The 19,250-nt window shown below is 33.9% G+C and overlaps 1 protein-coding gene across 1 annotated transcript; it reads left to right on the top strand.

The window, feature by feature from the left end:
* Nucleotides 1–2,052: 2,052 nt before the first annotated feature.
* Nucleotides 2,053–18,653, top strand: LOC132603763 (GDSL esterase/lipase 5-like). Its single transcript, XM_060316973.1, has 5 exons — nt 2,053–2,410; nt 3,135–3,259; nt 16,735–16,956; nt 17,409–17,664; nt 18,230–18,653. Exons 1-5 carry the CDS (start codon nt 2,137–2,139, stop codon nt 18,451–18,453), a joined length of 1,101 nt encoding a protein of 366 aa, XP_060172956.1. The 5' UTR covers nt 2,053–2,136; the 3' UTR covers nt 18,454–18,653.
* Nucleotides 18,654–19,250: the final 597 nt, after the last annotated feature.

Below are 19,250 nucleotides of genomic sequence, written 5' to 3'. Positions count from 1 at the left end.
CAACAATGATATGGTTTCTATACGTATATGTATGATATATTTTTATACGTATGATACACTTTCTATACAAGAATGATACAGTTTATATACATATGCTGGAATTATATATACACTTTTATACAAGAATGATACAGTTTATATATTGTATATGTATGATACATTGTCTAGATGTATGATACACTTTCTATACAAAAATGATACAGTTTATACATAAATTACACAACAATGATACATTTTCTATACTTATGTATGGAATATGTATAATATATTATACATTAGTGTATAACTAATGTATAATATACGTATGATTAGTGAGTATACGTTGATGATACATTTATTATAAACAAATTACACAACAATGATACAAACCTATGATACATTTTCTATAGATATACGGTAGGGATATATATTTTATACAACAATGATACTTTTTTATACGTATGATTCATTTTCTATACATAGTTGATCTTTAGTGGCTTTTAAGGGGAAAAAAAACGTTAGATAGTTTTCTCTTTTTTTGCACCGGACTTTTAGTGGCCACTAAAGGTCGCGCTGGCTACACTTTGGGTTTGGATAACCATGGGCCATTTGGTGGGAATAGTTTGGGCCGAATGGCCCTTTATGTCCTTTTCCCTATCATTTTTTGGGGGGTAAAATGCAATTCACGAATTTAACTAACAAGGGATCTCTTGATCGTTAACGAGTTAAAAGATGCCACTCTTAATTTGCCACTGTAATACGTTTCTACCCAAAATACAGGCTCAACTATATATAAAACGTTGTGCAGCTCCAGTGTGCCTTTACTAGAAGAGAGCGATAATGAAGGAGAGGAGTGCACTTAAAAAGATTAAGATATGAGATATTAGAGAACTATTTACATCATTATGTATTCAGGAAGTCATCACTTTCTACATAACTTATATGCGAACGTATTAGAGAGTATGCAAGGGAAATTGTTGAGACGACATACAGTTTCATTCTCTTAGGGCCAATATTGAAGATTATAGATACTTGTTGAAAGCCGGCCCAAAAAATATTATCCAATGAAGAGAGATAAACAGATGTGCAGACTTTATGACAAATAAATAAAGGTCATAGCCATAAAGAAGAGTTGCTTATATGGGAAGATAAAGGAATGAGTGTTTGCTCTTGAGATTTGAGCAATATAGCTTATAATTTTAATACTGTACTTCTTTTTAGTATTTTCTAATGTACCAAAAAAAAAAAGTATCTAGTATTCGTTACAAGGTTTTTCCAACATTTTTTCGTGGTATTGAATTCCTATTCCATGAAGTCGTGAATTAGGATGATGTTCGTTCAATATTAAATTAAACGTTCAAGAATGTGGTATTTAAAAAACTCATCGCGTGAATAACTCATTTCTGACAACTAAGATGAGGTTAACAACATTTGTTGTCCTTCTCACGACTCATTGACTATAACCAACTTTTAAAATTTTAAAAAGAAAAACTAGAGATCAATTTATTTTAAAAACTCTTAATGAACATTGACTTGTTAACCCAAAAAAGTGAAAATTTTACTCCCTCTATCCTAATTTAAGTGTTTTAGTTTGACTAGACATAAAGTTAAGAAATAAAGAGAAACTTTTGAATTTTGTGGTTCTAAATTAAGAATGTGTATAATGTACTAAAATATCTTTTGAATCTTATAGTTATAAACTTGTCATGTAGGATGTTTGTATTGTCGACTTACTAAATTTAGAAATAAACATTTTTTTAGAGATAAACCAAAAAGGAAAGTAAAACACTTAAATCCGAACGGAAGGAGTATATGTTATAACCACTTAAACTACAGAGATGTATGAACTTCCTTACAATAATAGCCTAGATATAATGTAAATCATAAATTAATCAAATTAATCATTCTTATATATATTATTTTTTTCATTATAGCCAAAATTATTCTGGTCGTCAAGCTACGCAATCCTCCACATTTAATTGACTTCGGACGGACTTAATTAAGATGATTAAAAGATTCTCACACATGACACATGTATTATAATAATAATAATAATACATATAACGTACTCCTATATTCTTTTGCATACCTTGTTGAAAAGGAGGTTCAAATTTCACATTCACAAATTATTGTGGAGCTAAGAAATAAAAGTCAGCCATGGCTAAGCCTTTGAGTGCACACCCTTCTTTCACCCTAGTCCTAATATTTTTATATCTAAGTTGCTCCTTCCATTTCCATGTTGGGGAATGCCATAAGCCAAAAAGAAAGGCAGCTCTTTTCATCTTTGGTGATTCTTTATATGATGTGGGAAACAACAATTACATCAACACCACCACTCTTGACCAAGCTAATTTCTGGCCTTATGGAGAAACTTACTTTAAGTTCCCTACCGGTAGGTTTTCCGATGGCCGGTTGATTTCAGATTTCATTGGTAAGCATTTGCTACTACTATTACTACTTCATAAAATTTGCATGGCTCAATCAGAGACGGAGCCGGGATTTAAAGTTTAAGGAATTCTAGTCCTTTTTAAGTTACTGAGTTCTAAATCAGTAATTTGTAGACATTGAATGAATTTCTTAAGACAAATATAACCGAAAGCCTAGCTCCGCCCTGATGGTCTTGCTTGGTGGCGGAGTTATTGTAGTATTAGGTATGAGTTCAAACGAATCTTATAACTTTTGTTTAAATCTTATAGTTGAATTAAGAAATTTATGAAATATGCATAAATATTTATTTTAAACCACGTTACTAATATGAGTTATAAATTTGGTGACGAAATTCAGAACCCATAAAGAGTTGAGATCAATAAGGGGATTCAATTGAACCACCTCCATTTTGAATTACAAGTATCTAAGTTAAATAATAGAATTTTCTTATAGATAATATATCAATTTTTGAATCCTTTTATATAGAAATCTTTAAATAAAAGATAGTTCAAAAATTGCTTTAGATCATAAGCTTGAGTCCTAGATGTGATATTTGTACATATTTTGAATCTTCTTATTAAGATTTCCGGCTCTATCACTGTCCTTGATTTTTTTATTTTTTTATTATTTTTTTTTGGTCTTTTCGCTCCTAGCCAACCTAGACTATAATATGACAAAACACTGTACTGACATGTATTGTCTTTTTTATTGTCTTTATTCTGTGACAGCTGAATATGCAAAACTGCCATTGCTGCCACCCTTTCTGCAGCTGGGGAGTCAACACAGCTATTATAATGGTGCTAATTTTGCCTCGGCTGGGGCAGGAGCTCTTGTCCAGACATTTCAGGGATCGGTATGTCATTTAATTATTTGCTGTTTTTTGTGCTTCATTTATCTTATTAATTTGTGTTAGTTACGGCTCATGTTTTCCCGGTCTGCCATATCATGCTTTTATAGTATTTTGTATAGTTTGCTCGCTTTCGTTATTTTTTTTCGTCCTTCTTTGAATTCGAATTGTTTGTCCTTGTACCGAAGGTCTACCGGAAATAACCTCACTACCTCTCAAGGTAGGGATAAGGTGCGTACACGCTATCCTCTCCAGATTCACTTTGTGAAATTTCACTGGGTATATATGTTCTTGTTAGCCATACGAGTTTTTACAACATTTCCTTTTTAGTTAGTTTAAGAAACAATGATAGGAGTAGCTTTTTAAATTTGGAATCAAATTAACTTAAACTTTTCATTTTATTTTAAATGAGAAATTTTATAACCATACTATGAAGTACGCGATAACAAGTTTCAGAAAACTTATAGTCGCATACATAAATATTCTTTATTTTTCATTGACTATTCAAACTTTGACATAAATTGGAGCACAAAGTAATTAATTTTGTTGACTTAGTATGAACTGAGGGAGCTAGCAATATTTGGTAGGAATCAAATCTAATTGTGACAGCTATGCATGAGCTATCGCCATACTCACAGGATTACTGATTTGTATCCATAAAAGTAAGAGAAACTTTTAGACTTTTTCAAAAAGAACTTAGGAGTAACTTTGACTCACAAATTGCATTGAAGTATTCTAACTGATGGCAGGCTCGTAGCATTAAATATAAAAATAACATACCCAGTATATTTTTACAAGTGAAATATGAGGAGCATGGATGTACATAGATCTTACTTCTACTTTTGTGAAATAAAAAAATTGTTTCTGAAAGATCATCAGCTCAAGAAAAACATTGTCAGAACAAGTTTAAAGAAATGCACTAGTCAAAAGCTATAATGAAAATATGAAGAAAGAGAGAAAGTACTACCAGTAAAAATAGTAAAAGTGACCAAAGTAAAAAAAGCACAATTGAAAATGATGAAGAGAGACAGAAAGTATTGACTACCTGCTAACTGTCTATTTGTACCACTAAATATAAGTAAGTTCATATATTAGTACAATCTTGCATTATCAGTATTCAGCATAAGCGTCCATATTGTTCAGAATTGATAGGACTTGGAAGTGAAAAGCAGTAGTCCCCACTATGCTAGCTAGAGCATTTTGTAATTTAATGGCTGGAGGACAGCTACGTAGTTCAAATACAACCCCCAATTAATGAAATCATAAGATGATCATTGATCGGTGTGCTTTTTCTACTGCTCCAAGTTGGGTTGAACGCTGTTTTTCTTTTTCGTTTTTTAGTTTCCCATTTGGTATGCGGTATCTATTTTGAAACTACAATAACAAATAATAAGAATAACAACATACTCAGTATAATTTTATAAGTGAAGGTTTGAATAGGGTAGAATGTACACAGATCTTACCTTTATCTTTGTAGGGTACAGAGACTATTTTCGATAGATCCTCAGCTTAAAAGAAAAGCTTTTGAAGCAAGGTTGCAAGAATAATATGACAGCAAAATAGCTATAGACAAAGCAAATGAAGCAACAAATAGTAATATACATCGTAGAATAATTAACAATTACGCGATTACAAAATAATACTACCAAAAACGAGAAAAGGAGAGGACCCCCCCCCCCCCTTCCCTCTCCCCCTCCCCGTTCCCCTCCCATATAAAGTGCTACAACACTCGGCTACCTACTAACCTTCTATCCTAATCCTCGACTCTATACCTTTCTATCTAGGGTCATGTCCTCAGTAATCTGAATTAGTGTCATGTCGTCGTCTTCTTCTTCTTCTTCTTCTTCTTCTTCTTCTTTTTCTTCTTCTGTTGCTGCTTACCTTTACCTTTCCCAACTGCTGCTACAACCAACATCTTACACCTCCATACTGGTGCATCTGCACACCTCCTCCTTACATGCCTAAATCATCTCAGTCTTGCTTCCCACATCTTGTCCGCCACAGAGGTCTTGCCCCATATAACGTTGTCCCTGATCATATCTCTCCTGATATTCCCACACGTCTATCTGAGCATCCTGATCTTCGCTACATTCAATTTCTGAACGTGTGCCTTCTAGACTGGCTAGCACTCTGCCCTATACTAATCTAGCCATCACTTTGTAGAACTTATCCTTAAGCCTTGGCGATACATTTTTATCGCACAGTACCCCGAATGCGAGTCTTCATTTCTCCTACCCCGCTCCAATACGACATGCGATATCATCATCAATCTCCCCGTATTCTTAGATTATGGACCCAAGATACTTGAAATTTTCTCTCTTGGTATGACTTGTGCATCGATCTTCACTTCCACTTGCGTTACATCACTAAACTTGCGCTCCAGAATCTCTATTTTAGTCCTGCTTAACCTAAAACCTTTAGACTTTACGGCCTATCTCCAAACTTTTAGCCTATCGTTAACTCCTCTGCATGTCTCAACAAATTTGTATCGTGTATGACCTATTAAAAGTGGAAGCACTTCCTTCAAAATTTTCCTATTCTTATGACTCAAAACATTAATTTTTTTTTTTTGGCAATAAACTGTGAATATTACCATACCAACAAGCGAATGGGACATTACATCTACGAGAGCATCTACAGCATTGACCACCCTTTAAGATGGTTGTCAACCACTGATAGACCTCTAATTTAGCAGCTAGTTACAAAGTTTTGTATAAGAGAACTACATTTCCTACCTCTCTGTGTATCTCTAACTATATTTAACCTTTCCGTAATCACATTTCGTATCTATTGAATTACAAAGTTACCGCTCACGTTCTTCCCTTGGAAAATCATGCTATTTCTTGCCATCCAAGTGTAGTAGATAACAGCACCATATACAGCTGCTGCTATATCCTTCTTGAGTAGATTCCAGTGTTTAGACTTGATGATCTGCATATCTTCCTTTATTCCTCTTTGGTGAACTTTGACACCTATCCATCCCTGTATTGAATCCCATATTCCTCTTGTCCATATACACTCTGAGAACAGATGATTTGTTGTCTCAATTGCCCCATCAGCACACATAGCACACTGGTTCTCTTCACATCCCAGACCAATTTCCTGCATCCTTGCTCTAGTAATCTGTCGACCCAACACTGCTAGCCATAGAATGAATTTGTGTTTTGGTATGGCAACTCGATTCCACACCAATTCTGCAATGTCCCACCTTGGTGCTTCTCCGATCAACTGGTTATATCCTTTAGTTACTGAATATTGTCTATTTGTAGTGAGTGTATATCATGCATTTACATACCAGTTGACCATTTGCAACTTGAGTTTGTTTAATCTTTTCCAATACCAGCTGCAGTCCGATGGAGGATCATGGTTCATGAAGTCATCAGAGTTGTTCATATATACACCTTGCACCCACTTAACCCACAATATATCCTTCTTCTCCATTATGTGCCAGATTAGTTTCCCTACCGCTGCCATATTCCAGATTTTACACCTCTTAATGTTTAAACCCCCTTGGCGCTTGGGTCTACACAGCTTTTCCCACGCAACCAATGCGATTTTCTTTTTCTCCGTTGTACTCCCCCAAAGAAACTCCCTACATTTCTTATCCACTTCTTTTATGACACTTTGTGGCAGTATGAACACCGATCCCCAGAAATTGTGAAGTGAGAATAAGACAGAATTTATGATTTGTAGTTTACCTGCGTAAGATAGATGCCTGGTTGACACAGCTCGGATCTTTTCTGTGATCTTTTGACATAATTGATGACATTCCAATTTGTTCCATTTCTTTGGTGATAATGGTAAGCCCAGGTACCTTATAGGAAATGAGCCAACTGCATATCCCGTAATTCGCATTATTTCTTCTTTCGTGCCATCATCTACTCCAGCTACAAACAGATTGGATTTTTCGACGTTCGCTTCCAAACCTGTTGCTGCAGAGAAATGCCTCAATGCTTCCATAATTCTTTGCACAGATGCTGGCTGTCCCTTGCAAAAAATCATCAGGTCGTCGGCAAAAACTAAGTGTGTCAACCCCTGTTGTTTGCACATCGGGTGGTATCTAAAGTCTGGTAATTTTGCCATTTTGGCCAAGACTCGTGATAAGTATTCCATGAACAACACAAATAGCAAGGGGGTAATAGGATCCCCTTGCCTCAAACCTCTCTTCCCCTCAAAATATCCAAAACTTTCCCTATTCACCTTAATTGAGAATTTTGTAGTGGTCACACACATCATGATCAGGTGCCTGAATTTAGGTGGAAAACCAAATCCTTGCAACATCTCTTTTATGAATTCCCATCGAACCATGTCGTATGCCTTTCATAAATCTATCTTCATCATGCACCTTGCCGAAGTTTTCCGATTATAGTGTCGCATCAAGTCGTGGCAGATGAGTACATTTTGGACCATTGACCTCCCCTGCACAAATGCTGCCTGAGTCTGGTTTACGAGACTTGGTAACACCTGTTTCAATCTGCCACATAGCATCTTCGATATACATTTGTACACTGTGTTGCAACATGAGATTGGTCTAAATTGACTTGCGTGTTCTGGTTTTGAGACCTTCGGGATTAAAGTTATCACAGTGGCATTTAGTTGTTGCAGCATCTGACCGGTCCTCAGAAATTCAAGCACTGCATCTGTCACTTCCTCACCAATTATTTCCCATGAATCTCAGAAGAAACCACTACTATAGCCATCAGGCCCCGGACTTTTTGTTGTCTTTATACTAAACATAGCATCTTTTACCTCTTTCCTGGTGAATTCCTTAGGTAGTTGTACCTGCTGCTCAACTGTAACAGTGGTGCCACTATCAAAGAAAATCTGGGCAGCCTTGCTTCTATCCAAGTTTTCCACTTCCCCTAATAAATGTTTGTAGTATTTGACAAAGATGTCTGCTATTCTATCCGGCTCAGTTTGCATATGCTTATTCTCATCTTCAAGTTGTACTACTGCTTGTGTCAGTCTTCTTTTCTTAATCACTGAGTGAAAGTACCGTGTATTGTCATCACCTAGCTTAATCCAAGTTGCCTTACTCTTTTGTACTAACAACATTTCAGCTAAGTAGCTCACTCTTCTAAACTCTTTACCCATTGCCTTCTCCTCAGATTGTATTTGAGTGTTCAGTGGGTCTATTTGCATCATATCCTGTAATGCCTTCAGCTTTTCTCTCACCTCATCTACTTCTTTTTGAATGTTGCTGAAATGTTGATTATGTAGCCCTTTTAGTTTACTCTTCATCCTTTTCAGTTTCCTTATGACCTGGAACATCTTACAACCTTGAATATTCATTTGCCACCCCTCCTTCACAAGCTCTTTAAACTGTGGGTGAGTGCTCCACATGTTACAGTATTTGAAACCTCTCCTTCTATACTTTTGTGTTCTAGCTAAGTTAACATGTTTAGGACAATGGTCGCTGACCCCTTCATTCAAAAACTGTGTTCGACAGTCCGGCATATCGTCAAACCATTCGCCATTTGCAAAGGACCAATCAATCTTAGAGAATACCCTGCTCGTCACCCCTTTGTCATTCCATGTATACGTGCATCCAGTGTGTGGTAATTGTTCAAGCTTACACCTATCTAAACACCTCCGGAAATCAACAACCTCAGCCAATGTTACCGGATTCCCTCCAATCTTGTCTTATCTACTTAGTACCGAGTTGAAATCCCCAAGAACCAGCCATGGGATAGAGATTCCAGCCTCTTGTCTAGTTAAATAACTCCATAGTTCTTCCCTTTCTTCCTTCACATTTTACGCATAGACAAACGTAATATAGAACTGCATTTGTAGTGTTACTGATTTGACTACACATGTCAGTGCTTGTGCATTTTCAGAGTGCATATTTACTTCATATTTGTCGTCCCTCCAAATTACCCAAATCCTACCATTGTAGTGTGAGGCATGATTTGAGCAGAACTTCCAACCCCCAAACATGGTTTCAGCTACAGTCTTTATTCGATTATTTTTTATCTTCGTCTCCAATTATGCTTACCTCAAGCTTATTACAGAGGAGTTTGACCTCCTTCTGTTTTGCGAGGCCATTTAGACCTCTAACATTCCAACAAAGAATGTTAACCATCCCCTTTAGGGACAGTCTTAGTACCACCCTTACTATTTATTCCCTCAGCAGACTGAACTGATGGGTCCATTTCCTCCCCAATTGCTTGGAACGTATTGGTAGTTCGAATTCCCTCTGCTGCCTCTATTTGGTTTTTAGGATCATATTTCACCAGCTGAGCCCTTCCATTACCGTGATTTGTCGCTCCCTGCCTTCCTACTGCTTTTTGTTTATTTTCCTTAGAAATACTTCCCCCATATGCCTGGTCCCCTTGTCGTGTTGGTTCCTTATTCTTCTCATTCTGTTCTGTAGCTGCTGTTACTATTTGCTGCTGTGGTTTCAGCTTCCTACAGCTGGCCTTCTCATGGCCATACTGCCGACAGTGCGCACATAGTGATGGTTTCCAATCGTATGTCACCCGTTGAGTGATTACTATCCCTTTTTCATTCCTAAATAATATTTCATCAGGTAAGTCAGCACCCACCTTTACTTCAACTAGCAGCCTTGCAAAACTCAATCCCATTTTCCCTTCGGTTTGCTTATCCACCATCATAGGTTGTCCAATCAAGCTCCCAATCTTACTCAATCCTCTTGGACTCCAGTACTTGAAATCCAATCCCGGAAGTTTAACCCATATAGGAACAGTCATCAATTCTTCTCTAGAGAATTCCATATCAGGTGTCCAAGCCTTCACGATGAACGGCTTGTTATCGAAATGGTATACACCACCTTGAAGAACCTTCTGTTTCCCGTCTTCACTATCAAATCTTACCATCACAAAACATTAAATTTTACTCAGAATGAAATTCTACTTTTCAGTCTATAAGTTCTTGCTTGGTAAATATCAGCCGAAATACAGATGACATCGAAAAATTCCGTGAAAAAACACTGATTTCAAGTAGTGAATATTATCCAAATTATTCCTTCTTAAGTTTCGTGTCTAATTAAATATTACAGATGATATAAAATGAAGTAAAAAAAATATATCCTCACTGCATATGCGTATGATGTAATGTGGTATACTATGTTTATCCTAGTCAGTGATTCAACCGTGTATTGCCTAGTTCCGACATTCTGAGATAAACTATGTTGCAGGTTATTTATTAGGAAAATCTCTAAAGTCGACGTTGCTAATATTAGTAAGGTGAATTAATATATTACAGTAGTATGAGTTGGGCGGATTCTCAAAGCCGTTATATGTTCCATTAGCTACTTTAAGTTAGGTTCATTTCCGCTTCAAAGATGAGAGAGACCAGTGTAACAATATTGACATTTAAATAAGGGTAAAGGATCGAATTTATCCTCCAAATATAGTTTATAGTTTAAATTTGTCCTTCATCAAAGTTTGGGATCAAATTTGTCCTCTCCGTTAAAGTTTGGGATCAAACTTGTCCTCTCCATTAGTATACTTGATATATTTGCCCTTATATGAATGCAAATGTGACTTGGACTCCACCATACAAAAAAAATTAGTCACTTCAGATTCACGTATCCCAACCCCAAAAAGAGAATCATTTGAATAATCCATCAATCATTCTCCCAAAAAAAACCTTATTATACTATTCTTTTCTTGCAGTGTACACTGTATAGTGTACAGTAGCAGGTTTTTCTTGCCCACTGTCTTCAAAACAATCACCCACACTATAACAATTAACAAGCAACTATATATAAACACTTTATCATCTTCAAAACCCACAATCCCAAATCAATTTTCTTGAAAAAGATTCAGAAATGGAGGGTAACAATGTAATTGGCTCCACAGCTCATTCAGCTTCAGTTCCAGCAAGCTCACCATGTGGAGTTGGAACATTGGGTCTAGTACAAATAGGCGTAAATGACGTGTTTTTAGTTCCTGGTGACTTCAACTTGACTTTATTGGATCATTTAATAGCCGAGCCGGAGTTGAATTTGATCGGCTGTTGTAACGAGCTGAATGCTGGGTATGCAGCTGATGGGTACGAACGTGCGAAAGCGGTTGGAGCGTGTGTGGTGTTAATGTAGGGGGATTAAGTGTGCTTAATGCTATTGCTGGTGCATACAGTGAGAATATGCCTGTTATTTGTATTGTTGGTGGTCCTAATACCAATGATTATGGGACTAATAGAATTTTGCATCATACTATTGGCTTGCCTGATTTTAATCATTAACTTATGTGGTTTCAAACTGTTACGGGTTAAAATAATTGGGTTGGGAGCCTACGTGGATCTGACGTGACTAATTTTTAAGTAGTGTGGAGTCCAAGTCACACTTCCATCCATATAAGGGCAAATATATCAAGTATCCTAACGGAGAGGGCAAATTTGATCTCAAACTTTAACGGTGAGGGCAAATTTGATGCCAAACTTTGATGGAGGACAAATTTAAACTATAAACCATATTAGGAGGGTAAATTTGACCCTTTGCCCTTTAAATAATATTTTATTGTTATAGGCAAAAAAGATGTATACAATTTAATTTTTCATTTTTAATTGTCATATCCTAAGCTTAATTACACTTTTATAACAAAGGGAAATCTTTTAATGATGGAAATATATAGTCATATAATATTCTTTGTCATAAATAGTATATTAAAGTTTCAAAATATTTGGTCAAAATCTCTACACTTGTAATTGTTAATCATACATATTCTATTTTTATAAATATAATTAATTATTATATTACCAAAAAAAAGAAGATAGTTGTTATATTGGGGTAAAATTACAAAGACCGTACTATTATAAAATTGGTTGTTGTTGTTGTTATAGGTACAATGTTGTTATAGAGAAGTAAAATATAACCTAAAAATACGATTCCGAAAAAACTTTATTATTATAGAGAGATATTATATACGGATGTTATTATAAAGAGGTATGACTATATTAATCATTCATGTATTACTCATTCCATATTCTACCCTCCATATATAATACATGGATTTGCTATAGCTTAATAAATATGTTAATTATGCAGGATTGTAAATTGGTTACCAAACACCATACGCATTTTAATGAATGTTATATAACAACTAAAATAATATCAAATGCGGTACTAGCTATGTTGATTTTAATACATAGATAACTCACTTTTTAATCAATAACCAAATGATATTAATTTGATGTCAACGTCAGATTCGAATAAACTTTTACCACGGGTTGCATGTTAAAAAGTGATAATTAGGGTCCCTTCGACCAGTGACCGCTTTGTACATTGTGTCAAGTTGCTACAGGCAAGGCCCAAAAACAAATAAACTGATGTTTTATTTGTACTAACATACTGATACGTCCCCTCAACAATTGTACGTAGGTGGTCCAGAACCTTTGTCGACAAACAAAAATCACAAATTTGGGCCCTACTCATTGAAAGGGACGAATTTTCCTTTGAATCGTGTGAACTTTCTAATTAATACTAGCAATACAATGCACGGGCCGAACATATCTATTCACTTTAATTAGCTAATCTTTAAGATTTGTATTTTAAAAATAACTTTTAAAAACATTCTAATTGTTATTATATATAGCAACATATACAAAATATATTTTACGGAAAAGGTCCATATATGCCCGCGGACTATGCGAAATTACACGCATTTGCCCGTCGTTTAAAGGGCAATTCGCCCATGCCTCTAACGTTACGTTTTGCGTCACCCGTGCCCTTGGTTAACGAAACCTGACAAAAATATTGGAGGGCAAATTTGTGCAGTTCCGCATAGTATAGGATCATATTTGATTCACTGAAATTCTTAAATATTATGTCACAAAGGCAACAATATGGCACAAAGGCAACAATATGGCACAAAATCACTGCATTCCAAAACATAAAAAACATTTGCAATTACAATCCATGCATCCATCATTACATTACATCTAAATTATACAACTAAAAGATCAAATGCAAATTACAACCATCTTTTAAAAATTATTTTCACAAACAAGAGCACCATTTTACTTTTTCAAAAAAATTGTTTTACTAATGATAATATCTTCTTCTTTTTTCAATTAATTGATGACCTGGATAGTTCTTGCTAGATATTTTTCGTCTTCCCATTCTCAATATCTATACGATAATGCATGCAACAACTGTCGCACAAAACATAAACATAAAACAAAATTCATTACAGATCTGCAACAAAAAAAATCACAAGGAAAAAGAGATAACTTACATTAGACTTATGACACCTGAAAAAACATCTCCTGTAGTGCTGAAATTTTAATAGCAATAATAGAGAGAATATTACATTTTAGGGATTTATATGATCTTACATAAAATTTAATGTGGTCTTACATAAAATTCAAAATGCAGTACCACAAAATCATTGGCTACCTTAAAGTGCACTACAAAAAAAAATCTAAGAACTATTGGTACAATAAGAAGTTGTTGCATGCATTATCGCGTAGATATGGGGACTGGGAAGACGAAAAATATCTAGAAAGAATTATCCAGGTCATCAACAAATTGACAAAAAAAAGATATTATCATTAGTAAAACAAATCTTTTGGAAAGGTAAAATGGTGCTCTTGTTTGTGAAAATAATCTTTAAAAGATGGATGTAATTGCATTTGATCTTTTAATTGTATAATTGAGATGTAATGTAATGGTGAATGCATAAATTGTAATTGTAAATATTTTTTATGTTTTGGAATGCAGTGATATTTTGTGCCATAATATTTAGGAATTTCAGTGGATCAAATATGACCCTATACTATGCGGAACTGCACAAATTTTCCCTCCAATATTTTTGTCCGGTTTCCATTAACTCAAGGGCATGGGTAACGCAAAACGTAATGTTAGGGGCGTGGGCAGACTGACCTTTAAACGACGGGCAAATGTGTGCAATTTCGCATAGTCCGCGGGCATATATGGACCTTTGACGTATATTTTATGTACCATGACTTTAGTTATAATTAAAAAAATAGAATTAAAAACATAGGATGGAATTAAGTCTTTGAGATGGAAAGAGTCGGACCTTTTTCTCATCGTCATGACAATAAAAGTTGTTCATCCATGTGAAAATTAGTAAGAATATGAGGGAAAATTAATATTTTGATTCTAGATTTTTTATTTTAAATTCTTCAATATCTTTAAAATTTCTATTTGTTGTATATATTGGATTTTTAATAGCAAAACTAATAAAATATTTTTCTTAAATTAATTAAAAATATATTATAATTTTTTATATTAACAATTATAGATAAAAAGAATTATTACAAAGAAATCAAAATTAGAAAGAGATATGTTAAATCGTAAATCACCAAATTTTAATTCCGAAATGAAAATATAAAATAATACATTTTATAAATGTAAAGAAACAATAATCAGAAAATGCAAAGGAGAGTAAAATAAGTAAAGTATTGACAAAGAAGGAAAACGGGGATAAAAGTCACTCCCTCCCTTCACTTTTACTTGTCCACGTTAATATATCAAGAGAAAGAAAAGTTTCTTCTTATTTTACCTTTCACATTAATTACTCATTTTCAAATCATTTTTTGAGGCTTTTGAGACTATACATCAATAAATATGGATATTATGATAAAATAGATACTTCATTTATTAATTCTTAAAGAACGTGAAAAGTCAAAAGTGGACAAGTGAAAGTGCACGGAGGGAATAAATATGTGTACGAGAATTAAAATTGAGTGCATACTTGTATACATGAGAAGAGAATAAATACTCAGTACTATGACGTATGTCCAAGTGAGATAAAAAAGTAGTTGGTTAAAGTGTGAAATCTATATAACTTTTGATAAAAATTTGCACTGCTATTGTCCGTCCTTTCTTCATGTTTAAAGTACTGACAAAGAAGAAAAACGGGGATAAAAGTCACTCCCTACGTTTACTTTTACTTGTCCATGTTAACATATCAAGAAAAAGAAATTTTTATTCTTATTATTAATTTTACCCTTCACATTAATTACTTATTTTCAAATCATTTTCCGAGACTATTGAGACTTACAACAATAAATATGAATATTATGGTAAAATATATACTGCCTCTGTCCCATATTACTTGTCACTTTCTCTTTTGCACGCCCTTTAAGAAATCATAAATAAAAGATATATTTTACTATCTTACCGGTATCTCTCTCCAATAAATACATTCTAATCAAAATTAATTATTTTCAAGAACATTTATTACTAAGGGTAAGATGGGAAAGATTTAATTAATTTTATCTTGGATTTGTAAATGAACAACAAATTAGGACATATATTTTTAGTAATGTTGAGTACTTCATTTATTAATTTTTAAAGAATGTAAAAAGTCAAAAGTGAACAAGTAAAAGTACACGGAGGAAATAAATATGTGTCAGAGAATTAAAATTAGAGTGCATATGTGTATACATGAGGAGAGAATAAATATTAAGTACTATGACATATGTTCACGTGGAATAAAAAGTAGTTTAGTAATGTGGCCAAGTAATATGGTACTTCATTTATTAATTCTTAAAGAACTTGAAAAGTCAAAAGTCAACAAGTTTAGTGCACAGAGGAAATAAATATGTCGGAGAATTAAAATTGAAGTGCATACGTGTATACATGAGAAGAGATAAATATTCAGTACTATGACATATGTTCATGTGGGATAAAAAAATAGTTGGTTAAACTATATAATTTAACTTGAAAAGTCAAAAGTCAACAAGTATAAGTGCACGGAGAAAATAAATGTGTCGGAGAATTAAGATTGACGTGCATACGTTTATATATGAGAAGAGATAAATATTTAGTACTATGACATATGTTCACGTGGGATTAAAAAATAGTTGGTTAAACTGTACAATTTATATAGCTTGTGGTACAAATTTGTATTGTTGTGTTGGTCGTCTCTTCACGTTTATATATTAATTTTGACTTTATACTTTTTCGCTTTTACTCCTAATGAAAAGCTTTTATAGCCATACAAATGTAATGATCTATTTAAGATCATAAATTTTAAAAATATTATAGCTAACATAAATATTACGGCATAATTAAGATCACAGATTTCAGAAATCTTCTTTTATTCTTACACTTTATGCCGAATCAAATTACGTCACATAAACTGAAACGTATTGAATATTTACTTAAGTTTTGTATTATGTTTCTTTACGTGAGGAATTTATTTATTAATTTGATCAAGCGCATGAAACTACTTTATTGATGTGTAGATGTGAAAGTTGATAAAAATCTTTGTTTTTCATATAGGATTATGTAAATTGTTTCTTCTAAAAGTTTAGCTTTCGCAAATGAGATGTATAATATATTTTTTTTATTTAAGTTTAACTCTTGCAGCAAACTCATAAGTACGTTCATGGTTTGGCTTATACAGCAAATGTTGTATATAGAACATATAATATAACATAGCATGAAAGATTAATTCCGCACAAAATATGGTTATAATAGTGAAATATTATTATAGAGGATGACTATCGTAAAGAGTCGAACTGTAAACCAATTTTTTGCTCTTCAGGTAATCAATATGAAGACTCAACTCAAAAACTTCAAGAAGGTGAAGACTTGGTTGAAAAAAAAGTTAAGCAAATCAAAATCACAAAAGCTTTTGTCAAATGCAGTCTACATATTTAGCATTGGAACAAATGACTACCTAAGTCTCTTTGTGGCCAATTCCTCAGTTCAAGTCTCTCCTCAATACGAACAAATGGTCGTTGGCAACTTGACAACCATCGTTAAAGTAAGTTAACATGCAACTAGTATTCATCTAAAGGTGATACATGAGCAGGTTAGGTCGAATTTATGCGAGTTAAAGTGGATCAATATAATAAATGATAATCCAACTCGCCCAAAGTTTGTTTGGAGCAAAATTGGTCAAATAACGGGTTATAACCAATTCGCCCAACATGATATATTTGGATTTAGGTTGAGTTTTGACCAGTCAAATTACCCTATTTTAACCGTTTTGACCTAACTTTTAACGTGTTATTCGAGTTCAACCCATTGCGTCAAGTCAGTAAAAGGGTCATGACTTAATTTGTTTAAATATGGACGAGTAGCTACAAAATTGAATTGTTTTTTTTTTTTTTTTTTTGACTTCTAAACTCATCAACTTAGACTGCCTTGTGTCACCTTAATCTCCTCCTCTTTCAAATTTTATTGTATAATAAAAAATACATATGATTTCTACAGGAGATATACAAAATTGGAGGCAGGAAATTTGGGTTCCTTAATTTGGGAGACTTGGGTTGTCTACCAGGCTTAAGAATTCTCAATTCATCTAGCAAAAATGGGTGTTTGGAGAAAGCTTCAGCCTTGGCCAAGTTACATAATGTTGAGTTATACAATATCCTCCTGAAAATGAAGAAACAAATGAAGGGGTTCAAGTATTCACTCTATGACTTCAATAGTAGTTTGAGAGAGAGAATAAATCATCCCTCCAAATACGGTATGCACTATTTTTAAATCATTTCTTGATTGATATGCATGATTAATGTGAGTAATTGATCAAATATCCTTCATCCCTTATCTTGTCATATATCTTCCACTTCGTATTAATGGTCCGCTCCATAATTTTTGTTTTTTAATTTGTCTGCTTTGACTGAAGTTTGAAAGTATGCAATATGTCAAAAAAAAAACACCTGAATTTATCGTCTTTTCCCGAGTTTCACACCCCAACTATCAATTCTTTCATTTTCATACCTGAACTATTACCACTATGTATTAAAATGCACCTCTACTATCAGCAGTTCCCTTGAACTACCTGAACCATAGTTGAGGTGTGTTTCAATACATAGTGGTGATAGTTCAAGTAGGAAAAGAAAACAACTAATTGTTGGGGTGTGAAACTCGCGAAAAAATGATAGGTCATGTGTGTTTTTGACCATTAACTCAAATTAATATAAATATTATGGTGTGAAGTCATGCTTTCTAAGAATTCAGAACTTTCAACCCATAAAAATTAAAATTTGGATTCATTTTTGAAACAAACTATAACGTTACAATTGTTATAGGTCTCAAGGAAGGAAAAATAGCATGTTGTGGAAGGGAGAAATTTAGAGGCATACATAGCTGTGGAGGGAAAAGGCCAGTGGGACATGAATTTGAACTTTGTCAAAACCCAAGTATGCATGTATTTTGGGACTCCTATCATCTAACTGAAACAATTTACCAGCAAATGGCAGCTGAAATGTGGAATGGGCCTTCTAATTTCAAGTCCCTCTTTCAATGTTTGTGAAAGAGTTACTCGTTGTTCCATATTATATAATTGTGTTTGATTGTGTACGAAATTTATCATAGAAAAGAAATTTTTAAGCAGGAGCACAATTTAAACTTCCAAATATCATTTCTCAAACTTAACTTTAAATATTACGTTCAAAGTGTCAACTAATTCATGTCTAAACGCATTCTTAATATACAATCGGTTCACTTCTTATTCTTCTTCCTTTTTTTTTCTTTTTCCTTCTGCTTTCCAAGATCCTTTAGCAGCTTCAACCGACCTTATTTCAGTTATGATATTCAATAGTACAATTTCTTTCTACCATCCAGTTGTCAGGAGGGTACAATTGAAAATATATTGTCAATAACTTAAGGGTGTGTTTTTTTTTAGGAAGTTTCAATTTTTTCATGTTTGATTGGTCAAATTTCTTAGAAAATATTTTTCTCTAGAAAAACAAGTTATTGAAAAATGAAAAAAAAAATAACTTTCATAGTGTAAGTAGGGAAAACAAGTTTTACAAGTGTCGTTCCACATTGATTGTTTCTTCACCACCTTCCAACATCTCACCCCCTACCCCCACCCTCATAGTTCCCATCTCCATCACCCTGACACTCCTACCCACACCTCATCCCCACGTCTCATAGTAGATTAATCTACAAATATTTTTGAGATAATATTTTTACTTACAAAAAAAAAAAACAAAAAAAAAATATTTTTAAGAAAACAGTTTCATGGAAAATATTTTCCTTTATACCAAGCACACTCTTAAATAAGGGTGTACAAAGAAAACCAACAAACTGCACCAAACTGATAAT

The sequence above is a fragment of the Lycium barbarum genome, chromosome 7 (assembly GCF_019175385.1).
Source record: "Lycium barbarum isolate Lr01 chromosome 7, ASM1917538v2, whole genome shotgun sequence".
Classification (NCBI taxonomy): Eukaryota; Viridiplantae; Streptophyta; class Magnoliopsida; order Solanales; family Solanaceae; genus Lycium; species Lycium barbarum.
Note: the sequence above shows the minus strand (reverse complement) of the source record. Positions and strands in the feature narration are given on the sequence as shown.

Excerpts from the sequence above, each read along its gene's own strand:
- LOC132603763 (XM_060316973.1), top strand. The coding sequence starts at position 2,137 with ATGGCTAAGCCTTTGAGTGCACACCCTTCTTTCACCCTAGTCCTAATA. Across the intron at positions 2,411-3,134 it reads GTTGATTTCAGATTTCATTG|CTGAATATGCAAAACTGCCA; the intron begins GTAAGCATTTGC and ends ATTCTGTGACAG. Across the intron at positions 17,665-18,229 it reads AAATCATCCCTCCAAATACG|GTCTCAAGGAAGGAAAAATA; the intron begins GTATGCACTATT and ends CAATTGTTATAG.